This window comes from Nicotiana sylvestris, chromosome 10 (genome assembly GCF_000393655.2).
Source record: "Nicotiana sylvestris chromosome 10, ASM39365v2, whole genome shotgun sequence".
Classification (NCBI taxonomy): Eukaryota; Viridiplantae; Streptophyta; class Magnoliopsida; order Solanales; family Solanaceae; genus Nicotiana; species Nicotiana sylvestris.
In genome coordinates this window covers 1,670,612-1,689,423 of record NC_091066.1, presented here as the reverse complement: position 1 = coordinate 1,689,423, position 18,812 = coordinate 1,670,612, and the positions used below count along the sequence as shown (strand labels likewise).

Sequence of the window (18,812 nt, the reverse complement as noted above, 5' to 3'; positions counted from 1 at the left end):
AGCTCGAACGTGATACATAAGGAAAATGAACTCAGGAAGGGACTACTCAACTCACACGACTAAAATGAACTTTCCTCAGAAAATGGGAAACAAAACACATAAAAACAGGTATAGGGAACTATACTCAATATCACACTGTTGCGGCATGCAACCCGATCCAAACAACATACCCATGGCGGTGTGCCACCCGTTCCATACATAAAATTAACATAAAGAGATACACGCCGAGCTAAATTGTTCATTACAACAAAATACTGAATATTGGTCACAAGCATGCTAAGTGCATAATACCATCAATGGGGAGACATATAACGCCATAAGCTAACAAACTCAAGCACAACTGAGGTGCGATATATGTTCTGAAACTAAAGAGCCATCCTGCTCAGTGCTCACATAACACCATCGCTATGCGGAACCTAAAAACAATAAGAAAATTATTGAGCCGTTCACAACTCACATGATACAATATAGCATTACATGAAATATCCGATGGCGAAATAATATCCAACATCCGAATACTCCTCCATAAGGAGCGCTATGCTGAAATGAACACATCCGGCCTGATATAGAGCCAATATTCATACTTAAATCCATTCACATATACCAAGTCGATTCTAATCGTACCAAACTAGGTCAATAATCTTTCCTAGGTCCATAATAACCCCCTTTTTCCCCATATAACACAAGAGTACTCATCATAACCGGATTCATCCTCCACAGTCCACAACCTAATAAATTGAGTGCCCTACATACATCAATTCTCAAATTAACGATATCACCACAATCTTCACACTTGGTTTAATTCTTCAATCAATCAAGTGATTACATGCCACACTCATACAACCTTCCCGTGGCACACGCTCCCACGACCTTCCGTAACAGATAACAGGTCTGTACATCCATACCACCGGCCGTAGTAACGTTGAAAAGTGATCAAGAAACCTTAGCCAGGATGAAAAGCCCTTTTCACAAAACACCGATCTCAGGTGACATTGAAGACAATACCAGCTTACTCTAAACATTCAAATCCCTTTCCTACTTATCTGAGCTCGTGACATCCTTGTCAATACCGAACCACAGCATTGATCCTCACTTTCAAATTCCATACCACTCACTGCACCCAACATGCCAAAATGCGATAGCACAAGATCTTCATCATAACTCCTGAACCACTAATATGATAAACACTTCCTCACTTGGAAACTTTTTACTTAACTCATTCAAAGAGGACCATAGCAACACGCGAGTAAGTTCTCATAACCGTAGAACATTCAAATTCTCAAGTAGTGGTCTAAACCACCATAACCCTTCCGGGATCCGCCTACATATAACAGGCGATAATACTTGTATACTTCCAAATATAATCAATTACGGCGGCCGTCGAGCCTCGCGCGCACCGCCACCACTATGCCAATTCAACTATGGCTGACCAATCTAACTTCCTTTACTTCATCCTTAACTTGCCTTAGAGATAATATTAGCTCTATTCCTTACATCACCGACCTAAATCCGCACTCATCTTGAGTGACCCCATTCCATGAGTCCACATTGTCTCCAAACCCATGAACCGCCTCATACTCTCCTTGCACGTACATTCGCATTTTCAACTGATGCACCCATTCTGATTATCCCTCTATGAATCCGAAGTCTTTTTCCCTTTTTTCTCTCGATGCTACACTGCAAGTCAAAAATATCATAGATCATTCCGAGCCTTTTATTATAATCTGCTACAAAAACTTGATTCTTAACCATACCGCGGGCTTGAATCCTTAGGCACCACATTTTTAAATTCTTTGAATTCACTAGGACCGTTGTTGAGAGCCATCCACTCTGACTTGGTCCCGATTATAATCAACTCCATGAATCTTCTAGCACATGAACACCCTCTCGACGAAGCACCCGGCATAATCACTTCCCTTGAAACCCGCATCCATACAAGGCATAAATCCTGAATCCTTCCCCCAAGACTGAACATGAGCCAATAAGGCCAACCATAGCATACCTTTAACCATTCATTGCTCAAATCACCACTTATGTTCTTTTCCCGTAGCTGAAATAACCCATAAACATGCTAATAACCAGAAGCCTCGCAGGTAGTTAACCATGCAACCAAATCATTGGCGGTGGGACTCTCCCACTTAGCTTGAAGCCACTATTACCCAACTCTGGAACTCACCAGAATTCTTTATCTCTTATTGACATAACCTAGCGCGAACCACCGCAAAATTTCTCGGAACCCTTCTATAAGACCCCCTTTTATACTCTGAACCATCAACCACATTCGCACGGCTAATCTCTTTGCTGTATAACTAATAGAATTCTTCGTAGAAGCTTCGCCAACCAAGCAACCGCTAACCTGATCACAGGGAATAATCCACCTGTGGAAATCACTTCCCGACATCTTCCAATGTTGTTGCACGGGGTACAATCACTACGACATCAATAACCCCTCCTGAGTCCGAGCTCACTCTCTAGCTGCGCAAGTCCATTCATCCCTCATGGACATCACTTAAATTTACGACAACAACCTTCCAATTCGAAGTCATGTTGTATCCTTCTTCATATCAAGCAACTCCTTTTCGTCATATCCAACCTTCCGCTGCATAATAGCCAATATTTCAAATTAAATCAGTAGACCCAATTCACCGTCCACTAAATCTCCTAAATCACTCCAAATTTTCCTCAAGGATGTAATTATCCTGCCACTGAATCCATATACTACTCAGCCACTTTCCCACTTTGGCTGAACTCTCTTCTTTAAGCAACGATTTGACTTTTTTCTCCTTACACCTGGCTTCCTTGGAAATTTAACCATCGGATGACACTTCCCACCTGTCTTTCCTCATCCTTTGCTGCTCAATTGTTGCCTTAAGTAAAATCTATCTTCGTAGCACTTGAACCCACAAATTGCTACTAACTTTAAACCTTTCCGAAGATCATCTTTCTCAAGCCGTCAATATTAGAAACATCGATTCAATCCTGAATTGCCGCACCCCGCAATCTCTGACCGTCATTTCTTCAATACTGACCCGTATTAACCTGCTCCAAAGGCGAATTGCAGAATACCATCACACTGGCGAACTTAACACATACCATTGAGGACGACGACAAGACATCACAGATGAAAATTCTGCCACGCTCGAAAACACCAAGTCTCGTTACCCATCAGCCCAAACCAGAATACTCTCAGCCCGATTACCTTTCCCATGCCGGGAATAAAATACCGAATCTCTAGATCATACACTAAGTAAACCTCCATTCAAGTTATTCACTGCCCCGACACGTAGGTAAACATCGTACCATTTTAACAATACCGCGTAACAGTCGTTCATAGCAATTATGGCAACTTGCGCCCAGCCTCAAAGCTCTCAGAAATACCGTTATTGAGCTGAAACAATAGAATATCCTTCCACAAGACGACGATAATAGTCCCATCATCTATACCGGGAGAAACATCCCGCACCACATCTATAGTACCATTACAATTCTTCATTTCTCAATTTACAACAAGCGATTCACGTCGCGTAAGATTGAGTAGAAATAAAGGCATAAGCCTCAAGGAAACAAAGGCATAAGCCACATCTATAGAAACAAAGGCATAAGCCTCAAGGAATCAAATCGCACGATGAGGAATCAAGGAGGGAAGTACTCCTAATAGTCCTGTAGCCTCACGAAGATAAGTACAGACGTCTCCGTACCGATCCGCCAGACTCTACTAGACTTGCTCATGACTCGTGAGACCTACATGAACCTAGTGCTCTGATACCATGTTGTCACGACCCAAAATTCACTAAGGGTCGTGATGGCGCCGGACACCGCTGTTAGGCAAGCCAACCAAAATACTTAATTAAATTCCAATTTTAGTATTGTTTAAAAACATTTTTCTCTATTAATTAAATAACGAATAATGAAATTTACAGAAATAACCATGAAGTCTTTAACAAAACTTAACATTTGAATGATCCAAAAATCCTCCCAGAACCCGGTGTCACCAGTGTATGAGCAATTTCTAGGAAATAGGTAATATAACAATCGTCTGGAATATAATATTGGACAGAAAATAATTACAGTAATCTGAAAGAGACTTTGTTAGTTGCGGGTCGTCTCAAGAAGTGCAACTTACCTAAGTCTTCGTATCAACCATGCAGCTACGCCCACTATGCCACTAGAAGTGCAGGTGCCTGTGCAACAAAAATGCACAGCAAGTGTAGCATGAGTACAAAAACAATGTGTACTCAGCATGTATCCCGTCTAATCTCGAAGAAGTGGAGACGAGAGGTCGACTTCGACACTTGCTAGCGGTCCTATAATAATATAGTGGAGATGTGAGGAAAATCATAGATTTACATAGCAATTATAACTCATAAAGCTGGAAAGCAGGTAAACACTTTCTCAAATTATAAGGAATTTTCAAGGTTTACTTTTCATTATCTTTATCAATTTATATCGGGCCAGGAAAGGCAAATATCCACATTTAAAATTCTTAGGCAAGCCATACAAGCATGCGTATAACCTGCCGAGGTCGTACGGCCCGATCCAACAGAAATGTAAATTGTGCACTGCCGGGGGTCGAATGACGCGAACCATAGATGAATCTATTTAATTTTCCGAGGCATTCGGCCCGCTCCAAAAATAAACACACACAAACAGACAACCAAGAAGTCCACACAGAGCAATTCTCCAAAGAAAGCCAACCCTCTTTTAACCATTTAAGAAAAATAAAGTTTAATCAGTTTGGAAATTCATTTACTAATTCAATGTGATTTAAGCAAAATAAGTTCACAATTAATCCAAGTATAACATGCTCTTGGGTCCTAAACTACCCGGACAATAGCATAATAGTAGCTACACACGGACTCTCGTTATCTCGTGCGTACGTAGCCCCCACAAATAGGAGTACATAATCATTTATTTTACCTATGTGGACAATTCCCTCGTACAAGGTTAGAAAGGAGACTCAGCTCGCTTCGAAGCCCACTTTCCGGTCCAAGATTATGCTCAAACTCTCAATTCGGTACTGAACAATCCAAAACTAATGAAATAGTGTATAAAATAATCAATACATGTTCAAAAATTCATATTCCAACTATTAAGGTGATTACCTAACCCTAAATGTAAGATTCCTAAAATTAACCCCCGGGGCCACGTGCCCGGATTCCGGAAATTTTTGAAGAAAGTTGTTACCCATAACCTTATGAAGTCAAATATATGATTTTTACCAAATTCTATAACCATTTTTGTGGTCAAATCTCATTTTTATACAAAATCTAGATTTTCATCTAAACCATATCTTGTCTGATTCCTTAACAATGGTTCAAATGCTTAATAGAAACATAGGTCTTTCATGAAAGGTTAATATTGTTTGCGAAGATGTTTGGTCTTAAGCAATACTTGACTGGTGTGTCTTTTAAGTATCTAAGTAGATATTTTAATACTTATAGTCATAAGTTAGCTAAGTTTACTTTTTCACTACTTAATGAAGTCTCTTGGTTTGAGAATTTTCTCATTTGGATTGTCAATGAGGCTTCATCTTGTTTTGTATCGTTAATTATTGGGTTTGATTGATGCATACTCTGTTTTTCGGAAAAAAAGGTAGTGAATTTTATTTTGCATTGGTGTTTAGATTACTACATTTATTTCACAACTGATAGTAGTCCCGTTGAATTGATTTCTTTCATGCTGTTCTTCTAACTCACTTTCTAGAATTGATTTCTTTTATTTAGTGCATTGTTCAATTTTTTATTTTTTATTTTTAAAGATAAAAAAGAAAAGTTATAATTCTCTATCCAAGCAAAATAAACGGGACAAATCCAAGTTATCGAGCCAAATAATTTTAAACCAAAAGTAGAAAAACCAAAATATAACAAATTTAATAGGTATGATATTGGTAACATTTAAAGAAATTGAGTGCCGAAAATACATCAATACAATGTCTAAGAACGTACCATAAGGAACCTAAGCCTGATTCTCAGTCCAGTTCCTCTTTTCGTTTAAAACCAAACCCTCGAATCGAAAGTATAGCCTGTTTGGCCAAGCTTCTCAAGATAAAAAAAAGTGTTTTTTTTCCCTTAATTTGAGGTGTTTGGCCAAGCTTATTTGGGAAAAAAAATGCTTTTGGGAAGAAGCAGAAGCAGTTTCACAGAAGCAGAAAAAAATAGTTTATTTCCAAAATCAGAAGCAGAAGCAGTTTTGACTTTTCTTCTTACCTAAAATACCCTTAACAAAATATAGTATATACCAAAATAACCCTTAAACCTAATACTTAGGATATTAATTTATAAATATTTCTTCTTATTTTTAGGAAACTTTCTAATATATAGTGATTTTAGGGGTGAATGCTTTTATATTTGTTGCAGGAATTTTAATATATTTAATTTATATTAAAAGAATTAAGTACTTTTTAATTTTATTTTCATATTTTACTTAAATAAAATGATTTTTTTTAATTATTGCATGTAATAACAAAATTTTGATATTATTTATTTACTTATAATATTAATTATTAAGTAAATCTATTCATGTCCTTATTCGTAATTTGACACTTAAAGCACTTTCTAAAAAGCTTGGCCAAACCTAAATTATTTTTTAAAAGTGCTTTTCAGACTGATTATCCAAACCAAACTGATTCTCTTCGAAAATACTATTTTTTAAAAGCAATTCTCAAGTAGAAACTCTCTTTTTCGTTCTTCACTCCCGCAGTTTTCTCTCCCTTTCCCTCAAACCCCTACAAAACCCCGTCCGTCACATTCATCAAATGGTTTCTTCTGAAGTAACTGACTCACAAACGGAGTCATTTCCTCCGTCAAATCAACAGCCGCCATCTGCGGTGATTCCGCCGCCGACGGAATTAGTCGCTTTAAAGTCGAAGGATACTACCGAGTCATTTCAGCTGTCAAATCAACAGCCACTGCACACGGAATTGGTCGCTGTAAAATCCGAGGATACAACGGTAGCAGGAAGTGGTAATAATAGCAGCAGCAACAACAATAACAACGGCGGAGACGCGGCGGCGGCGGCGGTTGTGCTGAAATGGCCGGGATGGCCTGGAGACAACGTGTTTCGGCTAGTAGTGCCAGTTCTGAAAGTCGGTAGTATAATTGGACGTAAAGGTGAGCTTGTGAAGAAGATGTGTGAAGAGACTCGTGCTCGTATTCGCGTCCTCGAAGGCCCTCTCGGCAATGCCGATCGCATAGTATGTCATGACTACAATCATTATTATACATGCCTCGTTTAGTTTCTATTTCTTCTAGGGATTTTTGTTACTCTGCGACTTTTATTTGAATTTAAATGTTTCTAATTGGTAAAAAGTTCCAATTTTCAGTGCATATATTAAAAGTTTCCAGTGAATGTGTTGAGATGGGTGGTTGTTAAAATGATACGATTTCTGGGAAAACGACAACATAAGAAGTTCATAAAAGTAGAACTGAATGCAGACAATTGTCCCTAAACTGTAGTTTTGATGGTATAGCCGAAATCTAAAGTATCCCCTCTAATGAATATGCCAATGGAGTAAGAACAGGTGGATTTACACGGACACATGCAGAGTAACGGACTAGTACAATGGCCAGGGGCGGAGCTATGTCCAAGGGGTTTCAATTGAACCCCTTCGTCTGATGATTATACTGCACAAATAGGGAAAAATCGGTTCTCTTAGTTATATATAAACTGCTGAATCCCCTTGACATAATGGAAGATCCTAGTGCAGTGGTAAAGGGGTTCAATATTGTTTTAGGTCACAAGTTCAAACCCTAAGTATGACACTCTACTTTTTTTGAATCCCCTTGCAATGCATAAATTCCTGGGTCTGCCTCTAAAATGGCAGTCTCTTTTAGGTTTTTTTTGGGGTATGCAGACGTCTGTTACTGGGACATCAAGGGAACATTTCTGAAAATGCGTTGTTTTGACCGGATTACTTAATCAATCTACAGAGAAAATGGATCCATTTTATAGTAACTTTCATTAGGTAGTTTCTTGGAAGCTTTGTGTTCTCTGTTCTTATTTACTGTTTAGGTAGGAGGTTTCTCCTTACTAATTAAACTAAGATTATGAGAAGAATATATAGTCACGTATAGCAAAGGAGGTTTGTCTTTGAATATATGAATAATGAATTTTTAAGCCATGCAAGTTGTTTCAAGGGGACAGGGTAGAAGGTGTTAGAAGGCGACGAGGTAGACCCAAAATCACATGGAAAAAAGTTGTTTCGAAAGACCTACAAATCCTTGGAATCAATGAAGACTTAGCTCAAGATAGGACACAATGGAAGCAAAAGATCCATATTGGCGATACCTACTAGTTGGGAATAGGTCTTAGACTTGTTAGAGAATTCTATTATTATTATTATTATTACTATTATTATGTATATGTGTGTGTGTGTGTGTGTGTATTGGATATATTTAACTTTTATTTTTCACTTGCACTTTTTTATATATTGTGGTTATGACGATTATATTGAGTTGAGCTTAAGGAAAGAAGTGAGATTTCATATAGCTGACCACCAACTTATTTTGGATTGAGGCATAGTTGTTGGTATGCGAGTTGTTGCAAGCTTGATAGTTAATTCCTAAGAGGTGAGAGCAGGAAAGCAAAAGTCTAATTTTATAGTCGATGGAGCTTCCTGAAATTTTGGTTTGAACTGATGTTCGTTAGACATTGTTGTTATTTGGAGATGAGTCATATGGATTTAAGCAGTCGTGATAATCATGACTTCTTCACTGATTGTTCCTTGAGGTTTTGTATAATCATGTTTTTTAATGAATCTACTTGAGATGTAGAAGGTATAATATTTTAGAAATTTTTTGTATGTTTGTTTAGCATATTGTTTGGAATTTTTGATAAAATAATGAAATTATACTGATGTAAAGGGGCAAGCCCCCATTTTGTTCTGACAAGTGGCATGCAAATATACATATATATGTGTTGTGTGTGTGTGTATACATGAAGAGCAACCACTCACATATACTAATCCAGCCTGTATGGATGCTCCAAATATTTGTCGAAATTATAAAGTTTCAGTACTCTCCAGAATGGTACTTTCTACCCCCTCAAACCTCTACCTTTTCTATCTTCCCATATGCTCCACTTGATTGCCGAAGGAGACACTTCAGAAACTTCACTTGTTCGTCTCTTTCTCCTGAATCTCCAACTTAGTAGCATGTCGACATTGTTGACTGTAATCCATATGTTAATTTGACTTATCTATTATATTATTGTCGCAATAATTACAAATAAAGTATCACATTAAAATCTAAAATCTGAATAGCTCATTTAATTTGAAATTTGAAAGTTGTGAATTCTGTATAAAATAAATTTATTAGTGGAGTTATATAAAGCATTATCATCTCAAAATAGAAAGAGATCCATGTAAATTGGGATGATAAAGTTTTATTTTTATTTTTATGAATAATGTCTACATGTGTTGAAACAATTAACACTGTAGTGTATTATACGATTTTGGTATAACATGGCTTATTGTTTAAATATCAAAAACAAATCATGTCTAGAAGGTATCTAATGTAGCATGATTTAACTTTATATATTCAAGGTAAGCTGTACCACTCCTTACTGACTTCCTGCATATGATTTTCAGGTCCTAATATCTGGAAGAGAAGATCCAGACACACAAGTATCACCGGCAATGGATGCTGCTCTAAGAGTATTCAAGCGTGTTGCTGGACTAAGCGATGACGATCCAGGAGCAGTAGCTGCTGGTGCAGCATTTTGTTCTTTAAGGTTACTGGTGGTGTCATCGCAAGCCATTCACTTGATTGGGAAGCAAGGTTCTACAATCAAATCAATCCAGGAAAGATCTGGTGCCTCCCTGCGAGTGCTATCTGAAGGTGAGCTGTCTGTCTTTACTGATTTGTTTGCCTTTTCATCTGAGTGTCTTGTTCACAACAGAATTTTCATGATACTTTGTGTCAAATAATTGGATTCTTGGTTATATGACTTTTGCCAAAAATAAATTCAAATGTACAGAGCTGGTCATACAATAAAGCAACAACAACAATAACTACGCCTCAGTCTCAGGCTAGTTGAGGGTTGACTATATGAATTCTCAATGTTGCTCTATTTAAACCTGTCTCAATCAAATATTAAAAAGTTTAGGCTCTTTAGCACTAGAAACTATGGCCCTTATGGCTGGAAAGAAACAAGGCTTGCTTTGAAGGACATAGAAATAACATTATTAACATTAAGAATATGTGTCTTCTGTACTTTGGTGTAAATGTTAACTGAATCAATTTATAGACTTTCTAGAGGTGTTAGGAGGGGGAGAATAGTTTGCTGATGTTGTAATTTGGATGTTTTTCTGTTAACTTTATTGTACCATCTTGGTACCTTATTAATAAAAATTTTACTTTATAAGAAAAAGCACTAGAAACTTGATACATTTTCAACTTGCATATAAATCCCTTACAAGATTAATCAAATCATAGCTAGCATTAGACCTCACATTTGGTATTGGAATTTCCAACATTTGGTAGTGGAACAAATTTTCTTGAGTGTTCGCTTCACTTGTCTTCAAGATATTTGATTGGTTGAGAATGCTCATCTTTTCCGAATTCCCAACATTTGGAACCTAAAGAATTTCCTTGAGGGATCTGTAAGAATTAGAACTTCTTGAAGATCTGAAAAAGAAAACATTATTTATCATTGTGTACGTACATTTGACTGTAGTCAAGAAATAGGATGAATCAAGTGATCGGTCCAGTATGAAAGAGGATAAGTGATAGCTCTAAAGAAAGTGATTCCTATGCAGACAAGGGAATGACTGCTACTGTATACAAGTAAGGTTGAGTGTCGCAATAATATCCTTGACGAAGATCTGAGGAGGCTCCCAATAAAGTGGACCATTCTAAATACCATCTCCTACTGCTCTAGAACAAAAATTTGCATGCGTGTCAAGAAGATAGTTTGCTCCAACTCCAGCTGTCGCAAAAGCTCGAAAAAAGGAGAGTATTAGTCAAGAGGAAAATTCTAGTAACAAGTAGTAAAGAAAGACAAACTCGGTCCAAATTAGGATAGTTCTAAGGAAACATGTGCGGAGGAAGAGGAGGAGTTTTCTAAAGAAAAAGAGAACAGCCAATAAGAAGAGTTGAGGAAGAGAAACTTGGGATGTTGAAGAATGTATTGGGGATATCAGCTACAAGGTTCAAGGAGGAGTATTTAAAATTGAATGCTGCGTTGATAGATGAGAAGATCTATTAACTTTGAGTGTTTAAATTAGATACTTGAAATTGTATAATACATGAATTACTAGATGCCTAAATTTGGAAAAATGGGAGTAAAAGAATGAAATATGATACATGGATTAGACAAGGTACATGTTGAAGAACACCTATAAATACCTATGTATTTTTGTCATTTTATTTAAGTCAAGTCGAGTGAAGTAATAGAATACGTTTTTGCACTTGTATAATTTGATTGATTGAGAGTGCGTGCCTCCCAAAGTTCCAACACCATCGATCATCATCTCCTCCCTTCAAGATGAAAAAGAACTGATCATGGATCTCAGATGGGCTATAAAGGTTAAATAACGAAGAAAAGAGCTAAGGGTATGTGATATTTCTAGATTTGAATTTATGAGGTGAGAGATAATTGATTTGAACATTTTGCCTGATGGTGCTCAAGTAGAAAAGGATGTATATCACAGTGGACTAATTCTCTTCTGCACAGTTTAGAGCCCTTTGAAGTAAATGCTAATGGTTATACCAGATAACAATGAAGAAATTCCATATGCAAAAAAGGACTTCGTTAGAGTGAATTTGAATTAGAAAACTTTCTTTTCAATTGTGCCATGGTGGTTGGGAAGGGCTTAGAAGGGAGGGGCTTACAGAGACTTACAGGAGGAGAGTAAGGGGTGGTTGAAACTGGACGTTGGGGAGGATCACTTTGAGGAAGGGCTGCAATGTTGGCAGGGGTGGGGTGGGGCTGCAATGGTGGTAGGGGTGGGGGAACAGGAGCCACAAAGTATTCCAGGGATGGTTCTTATTTTTCTAGAGTAGTGAATGAGTAAATCTTATTGTTCACGAAGTCTCTATATGGAAGACTTAATAGTGGAAACTAGAATGTGACTTGGGCAAAAGCAAAAGCATCCTCACACTGTCTACAGTTTGATGTGGTGCTCAAATTCTGCAGAGAAATCTTTATTTGGGCGATTGATAGATAGCAGTTGTCTCTAAATGGTAAGATACCTCAGTTTTTATTTCTACTGCATTGTAATATGGAGCTCCCAGGCAGCTCATTTCTTTCTTAGTTGTTAACTTAACAATGATTTCAATGTAGAGATAAGTTTTTTCCCCCGAATTATAACAGATGTCCATGCACTATATAAAATTGTAGTAATTTCTAAAAACGATTTCAAAGTATGAGATGAATTTCTCTTTCCCAGATTATAGGAGATTAACTCAATTTCACTATGGTTATGAAATTGCATTCAAGATTAGATCTTGGAGTGTATTTCGATGTAATTCTCGATGGTGCGCTGGTGTTTTTTGCTATTATTTGCATGACATGAAACCTTCAGTCATTTGGTAACCTCTAACAATTTCTGAATTTACCAGATGACGTGCCTCCTTATGCCACTTCAGATGAGAGAATTGTTGAAATTCATGGAGAGGGCTTGAAGGTGCTTGATGCTTTGGAGGCGGTATTGGGACAACTGAGAAAGTTTTTGGTTGATCATAGTGTGATACCTATATTTGAAAAGACGGTAAGTTTGATACTATTGACTGTTGGCTGAAGCATAATTGTCCAAATGCCAAATGTGTTTTACTAATACATGTTCTACCGCCAGTGCAATGCAAATATCTCTCAAGATCGGCCAGTGGAGTCCTGGGACGATAAATCACAATCCTCAAGTTTTCCACCTTCTGTTCCTGCGCCTACATCCCAAGCTCTGGCAGTTTCTAATTATTCTCTTTCCATGAACCGAGATACTTACTTCCTTGATCGTGAAGCCACTCTGGACTCTAAGCTTCGGCCCTCTACACTATCTCTGTATGGACAGGATCCTGGACTTGGTGGCTTGCGTACTTCTGTAGCTGGCCGAACTGGTCCCATTGTAACACAGGTCAGTTTCACGGATACTCTATGTCTCCATTAGCTGCTAGTTTGATGGAAATTAAGGTTTCTTTATGGTTTATGTTGGTCCGATTATGTAGTGGAGAACGATGTTTATACAATGCGTATGGAAGTAATCTGTATACCTATTAAATAGCGTGAAATGAATTTTCAATAAGGGAGTGTGAGGCTTGAAATTTTAAGACCTGAAGAATGGTTCGATCAAGCAGCTGAGTATTGGAAACAGGCTATAGCCCTTAGTCCCAGTAATTATATTGAAGCGCATAATCAAATGAAGCTCACGAGATGTTTCAAACAAAAGAAGGTCAACAACAACATACCCAGTAAAATCCCACTAGTGGGGTCTGGGGAGGGTAGGATGTACGCAGACCTTACCCCTACCCCGGAAGGGTAGAGAGGCTGTTTCCGGGAGACCCTCGGCAAACAAAAGAAGGTCCTGTTTATTTATTATCCTTTATTTTGAGTCTTAGTCTATATTTTCTTGATGTATAATTATGATATCAAATCAGTTAACTAAAAACGAATCATGAGATTGAGGTTCATGAGATTGAGGTTCATATTACCCTCCCCAGACCCCACTTGTGGGATTACACTGGGTTGTTGTTGTTGTTGGTGGTTTTATATTGGTGGGTAAAGTGAGAGTATTTATACTTCAACTGGGACCACTTATTTTATTACCTTTAATACCTTCTTGTGGGAGAGCCCCCCAGGGGTGCCCTACGTCGAATAGTTTGAGCAACAACTTTGGGGTTCAAGGTTTGAATCACAACGTATGCAACTTTTCCATCTAGCTAAGCTTTGGTGGCTGAATACTTGACACCTATCATGGTGAGAGTTAGAAGCTACCCGGTGGTTACGTTGAAGTGAACTCAAGTTGGCTTGACTACCACTGTTAAAGGAAATAAGAGTGCAGGTTTTAATTGGAAGTTATCCTAGTTGTGTTCTCCTTTGTTTCTTTCTCTAGATATTCTTACTTTCTTTGAGCGGGTGTGGTCGGGTGGGGCTGTTTTCAGTTTTTGCATGAGCATCATGCTCGCTTCTGCATTTTATTGATTCATATAAGTTAATTTATGTTTAGTTCATTTTTTGTAAAGTGTTACTGGATTCTATTCTGTTTTAGTATCCTGCTCTTAAACTTGAATGTCTAGCAGTTCTATTCCTTCTTTCTGCTTTGCCATTAGCCTAAGGATTTGGCCACTGCCTAAATCTATTTAGTGCGTTGTATCAGCTCTGATATATGGATCACTTCTTTCTCTCTCTTCTTTTTCCCTCTCAGATGACAAAGGTAATGCAAGTACCCCTGTCGTATGCTGAAGATATCATTGGTATTGGTGGAGCCAATATAGCATATATTCGCCGCACAAGTGGGGCAATTCTTACTGTGCAAGAGAGCAGAGGCTTGCCTGAAGAGATAACTATAGAGATTAAGGGTACCTCGTCAGAGGTTCAAACAGCCGAACAGCTTATTCAGGTATGGAGCTCATCTTTAATGGTCAGACCATCCCCATGCACCTCACCTATCCTTTTATATATTCTGTGGACACAATATTTGTTGTTTCATACAAGTCTATAGCAGGCAATCACAGTCCTTTAGCTGGTCGTTATTCGTTCATGCGTCTACTCTACCTGATCATATTCTTTCTGGAACTTCTTTTCTTGGACCTGTTACAAAAGATCAAAATATGTTAAAATTTTATGTGGTTTAGGCCTTTAGGGTGTTGAGAACAAAACTTTGTGGTCTTAAGCTCTCTGCAATTTAGGTTGTTGCAATCTATACACATGGATTATATCCTTGTTTGGGGAGAGGACCTCTAGGTGGGCTCAGTGGAGAAATCTCTAGCAACGATGATGAAAATAGATATCAGGAAAACTCAAACAAACAAGGAATTCAATAAAGCATTCAAGAACTAGTCAGAAACTAGAAGATAGAGATACAATTAGAAGAGGGGAGGATTTAGAAGAAAGGAAGGACAAGAATAATCAAATTAGCATTCAGTTACTAGGTTCAACCAAAGGGAGAAGAGAAATTGAACTGGTACATGGAAATAAATACCTAGGAGAATCCAAGAGAGGTTCAATTGAAGAGATATAAGGGTTTCTTTCTCAAACTCTCACAAGAGCCTCAATAATCCATATCATTAAAACTAATGAACTAAAAATTCTAAGGAGTCTATTTATGCTAGCTATTACAATGGGCATAGATAAATACCCAGAATACCCTTCTAGGCTAAGATTTGGAATTAATAACTAGTTGGGCCAACTTCTTTTTGGGTTTGTCCTCTTCCTTTAAACATCCATTTGAGTATATTATGGAACTTAAGATCTTCCTTCCATGCTGCTTTGAAGCTCTCTAAGCACTTAATGATTGCAAGAACGCCCCAAAGCCCACGATAGCTACTTTGGCAGTGACTAAATACCTTTCCAAGTATGATTCCACCAGGACATAAGGAGTTTATTCTATTTATTTATTACCAATGGCCCGTTTTGGTTGTTGGTCTAAATTAATCAGACCTTTTGAATAAATCAGTTTTATTTGCAGAATTATCATGTTTTACTAAAATCACTTTTCTTCTCCACTTTTTCCCGAACATGTTTGGGACTGAGGCGATGTTGTTGTATACAAAATCATTATATATGAAGTAATTACAACAACTACATCTAAGTCCCAAACACGGGCAGATCTACTATTAAATTTGTGTTCGACAGAACCAGAACCAGTAGCTTGGCACAGACCTTCTAAGTGTGTTATGAAATCTACTTAATATGTATAAATAATCCATCCAGTACCTAGTTAGCATAAAAAAGTGGTTCGAAAACCTATAAACTTAAAATTCTAGATACGCCTTTGTCCAAACAAGTTGGGGTCGGTTGTATGTATCTTCACAGACCATTTTACTCAATATATGCTCATCTCAAGGCAATATTATCCAAAATAAAAATAATAATAACAAAAATAAAACTAAAAGTATTTTATCAAATAATTAATTGCTTATTATTTTGTTTAATAATAATTCTTATTTTTATTATAATTCTGTATTTCATATCTCTTATATATTGTTGTTATTTTTATTATGCATTTTTATGGTACTAATATATCATCTCCTATTGCTTTTTTGAGCCGAGGGTCTCCTGGAAACAGCCTCTCTACCCTTCGGGGTAGGGGTAAGGTCTGCGTACATATTACCCTCCCCAGACCCCACTTGTGGGATTATACTGGGTCGTTGTTGTTGTTGTTATTATTTTGTTTAAATTGATTAATCTTTAATCACCTTTTTATCTGAATAAACCAGAAATAGATGTAGAATCAAATCAGACCTTGAGCCAGGTATTTTAAGGAAAATAGAAAAATGCAGCCATATCTTTCCCTTTTTGCTGATTTAGAAATTATTTGAGGTCTCGTTATCACTGGGTATGGTGGCTCTACACGTTTCATTGATACGTTGAGGAAGCAAAATATTAATAGACAAATATGATAAATTAGTAAGAAGACGAGGAAAAATGTTGATAAAGCACGACTCATATTTCTTTAACTAGCTTTTGCTTAATTTTTCACTTGCTTTTGTGCAGGAGTTCGTTAGCAACCACAAAGAGCCAGCCCCGAGCATATATGGGACGGGTGAGCCTGGATTTGGTTCTTTTTCACGATTCAGTGACTCCTATTCATCATCTTCATTTCAATCTCAGCGTTTAGGGGGGTATGGATCTTCTAGTATAGGAGGATACAACAGTTTTTTTAGATACTAAGTGCGAGTAGGCTTTAGAATAGTTCCTGGGAAAGGTTCTCTTTTACAACTTGTGGAACCCTACTTTAAAATGGATTCATGTATGTAATTAACTTTCTTAAATTCTAATGAAAAGTTAGTATCGAAACTTAGTGTGTTTGGTACTTGATCTAGATAAAAGTTATCATTGTCACCCTGCTTACTTTCTCTCCTTAGTTGCTATTTATTCTCTTTATGCTTCTGGTTCATCTTTTGCGTAACATCTAGAGAATGGTGAGGGTTTCCTTAGTTTTTGCCAAATTTCTCCTGTATGTTTGGTAGTGAAACTAATGTCGTCCTCCAAACACCTTGAGCACTTTTCGTCGTCTAAGTTTGCTAAACTTGAGTAGATAAGTCTGTAGACAATAAATTTGCGTCAAGAAAATAAAATCAAGACCGAAAATATCGCAACAATCGTAGTATTTTTATTTCGAATATTTGAGTGTTACAATTTCTATGGATCCTCTGATTCTTCTTTTCAATAGTAAATAAATTCAAGGGCCTTTGAGCTTGATCTTGAATCTATGTTTGTTGCCACGAACGATGATCTTGTTCTTGAGCTTGGTTGCTTGGACTTGAACTTGATTTGGTCTTCGTTCTTGAGCTTGAACTTGATTTGTTCTTCGTTCTTGAGCTTGAACTTGAAGCTTGAAACTTGTGGAGGAATTTGCAGCGTTTGATCCACGAGCTCTTTCTTGCTTCCTGTTATAACTTTCTGGTGTCTTTTCTGAGTTATGAAAGCCCTTATTTATAGTTGTGGAAGGGAAGAGTTATGATAAGAGCAAACTCTTTCCGACCAATCAAATTGAAATGTGACATGGCCGCATTTGATTGGCCAGAACATGTCACTTGCACACGTGGCACAATTTCATTGGTCTTTCAGTGTGACTGGGCATGCCTTGTCATTTTGACACATGGCATGATCCTATTGGCTCTTCCGTTTGACTTGGCGTGCCACGTCATTTGACACGTGACACCAAACTGGGCCTCTAAGAAGATGTCATCTTGGGCTTAATGAAGTGGACTCATTACTTTAGCCCAATTAAATGGGCTAGCCCAATGGATTAAGACTTATTTATTTAATCCATATATATTGGACTTATATAATTAATTCATTTATATATTAGCCCATAATATTTATTTGGACCAATATATCTTGAATTTAAAATATAGTCCAAATTATTTTACGGATTTAATTCCAATAAAATTTATGTGCCTACAAATGCCCCTACTTCAAGACTTGTCGGGTATGAATGTGTCGCGCATATGAGACCAGGCTTGAAGTGTTAACTTGATACTTCTTTAAGATTAATAATAATATGTGAAATGCATTTCCTATATGCCAAATGAGAGAATAACTCCATGTATTACACCACATCGAATGAGAACGTGAAGGCTATGAATTAATTCCACGTCTATTAATAACTTCGGTTGTGTGACGACTCGACTCGTCGTCTCATGTGTTACTGTCCGTTTTCCCCGTTTTATGCTTTTTCATGTTTCATTATCTGTGTTTGGTAAGTTTGAGTTGATTCGGATTGAGTTTGGTAGGAAATGAGACACATAGTCTCTTTAAGGAAGGTTTGGTTTGAAAAAAGTCAACTGGATGTTGACTTTTGAGTTAGAGGGCTCAGATGTGATTTCCAGTGTTTCAGTTAGCTTCGGGGGATGATTTGAGACTTAGGAGTGTGATCGGAAGTGATTTTGGAGGTTCGGTGTAGAAGTTAGCCTGTTTTGGCGAATTCCGGTTGGTAGGTGAGATTTTGATCCGAAGGTCGGAATGGAATTCCGAGAGTTGCAGTAGCTTCATTAGGTGATTTGAGATGTGTGTGCAAAATTTCTGGTGAATCGGAGGTGTTTTGGTTAGGTTTTTGATCGAATGCGAGTTTCAGAAGATTTTGAAGAACTTAGGCTTGAATCCGTGGAGAATTGATGATTTTAGTGTTGTTGGATGTGTTTTTATGATTGGAA

The 18,812-nt window shown here is 37.5% G+C and overlaps 1 protein-coding gene across 1 annotated transcript; it reads left to right on the top strand.

The window, feature by feature from the left end:
• Nucleotides 1–6,682: 6,682 nt before the first annotated feature.
• On the top strand, nt 6,683–17,004 carry LOC104235671 (RNA-binding KH domain-containing protein PEPPER-like). The gene is made up of 6 exons (XM_009789484.2): nt 6,683–7,192; nt 9,587–9,836; nt 12,561–12,709; nt 12,794–13,069; nt 14,357–14,551; nt 16,648–17,004. The coding sequence occupies exons 1-6, from the start codon at nt 6,755–6,757 to the stop codon at nt 16,822–16,824; spliced, it is 1,485 nt and encodes a 494-aa protein (XP_009787786.1). The 5' UTR covers nt 6,683–6,754; the 3' UTR covers nt 16,825–17,004.
• The last annotated feature ends 1,808 nt before the right edge of the window (nt 17,005–18,812 follow it).

Excerpts from the sequence above, each read along its gene's own strand:
- LOC104235671 (XM_009789484.2), top strand. The coding sequence starts at position 6,755 with ATGGTTTCTTCTGAAGTAACTGACTCACAAACGGAGTCATTTCCTCCG. Across the intron at positions 7,193-9,586 it reads TCGGCAATGCCGATCGCATA|GTCCTAATATCTGGAAGAGA; the intron begins GTATGTCATGAC and ends TATGATTTTCAG. Across the intron at positions 12,710-12,793 it reads TACCTATATTTGAAAAGACG|TGCAATGCAAATATCTCTCA; the intron begins GTAAGTTTGATA and ends TTCTACCGCCAG.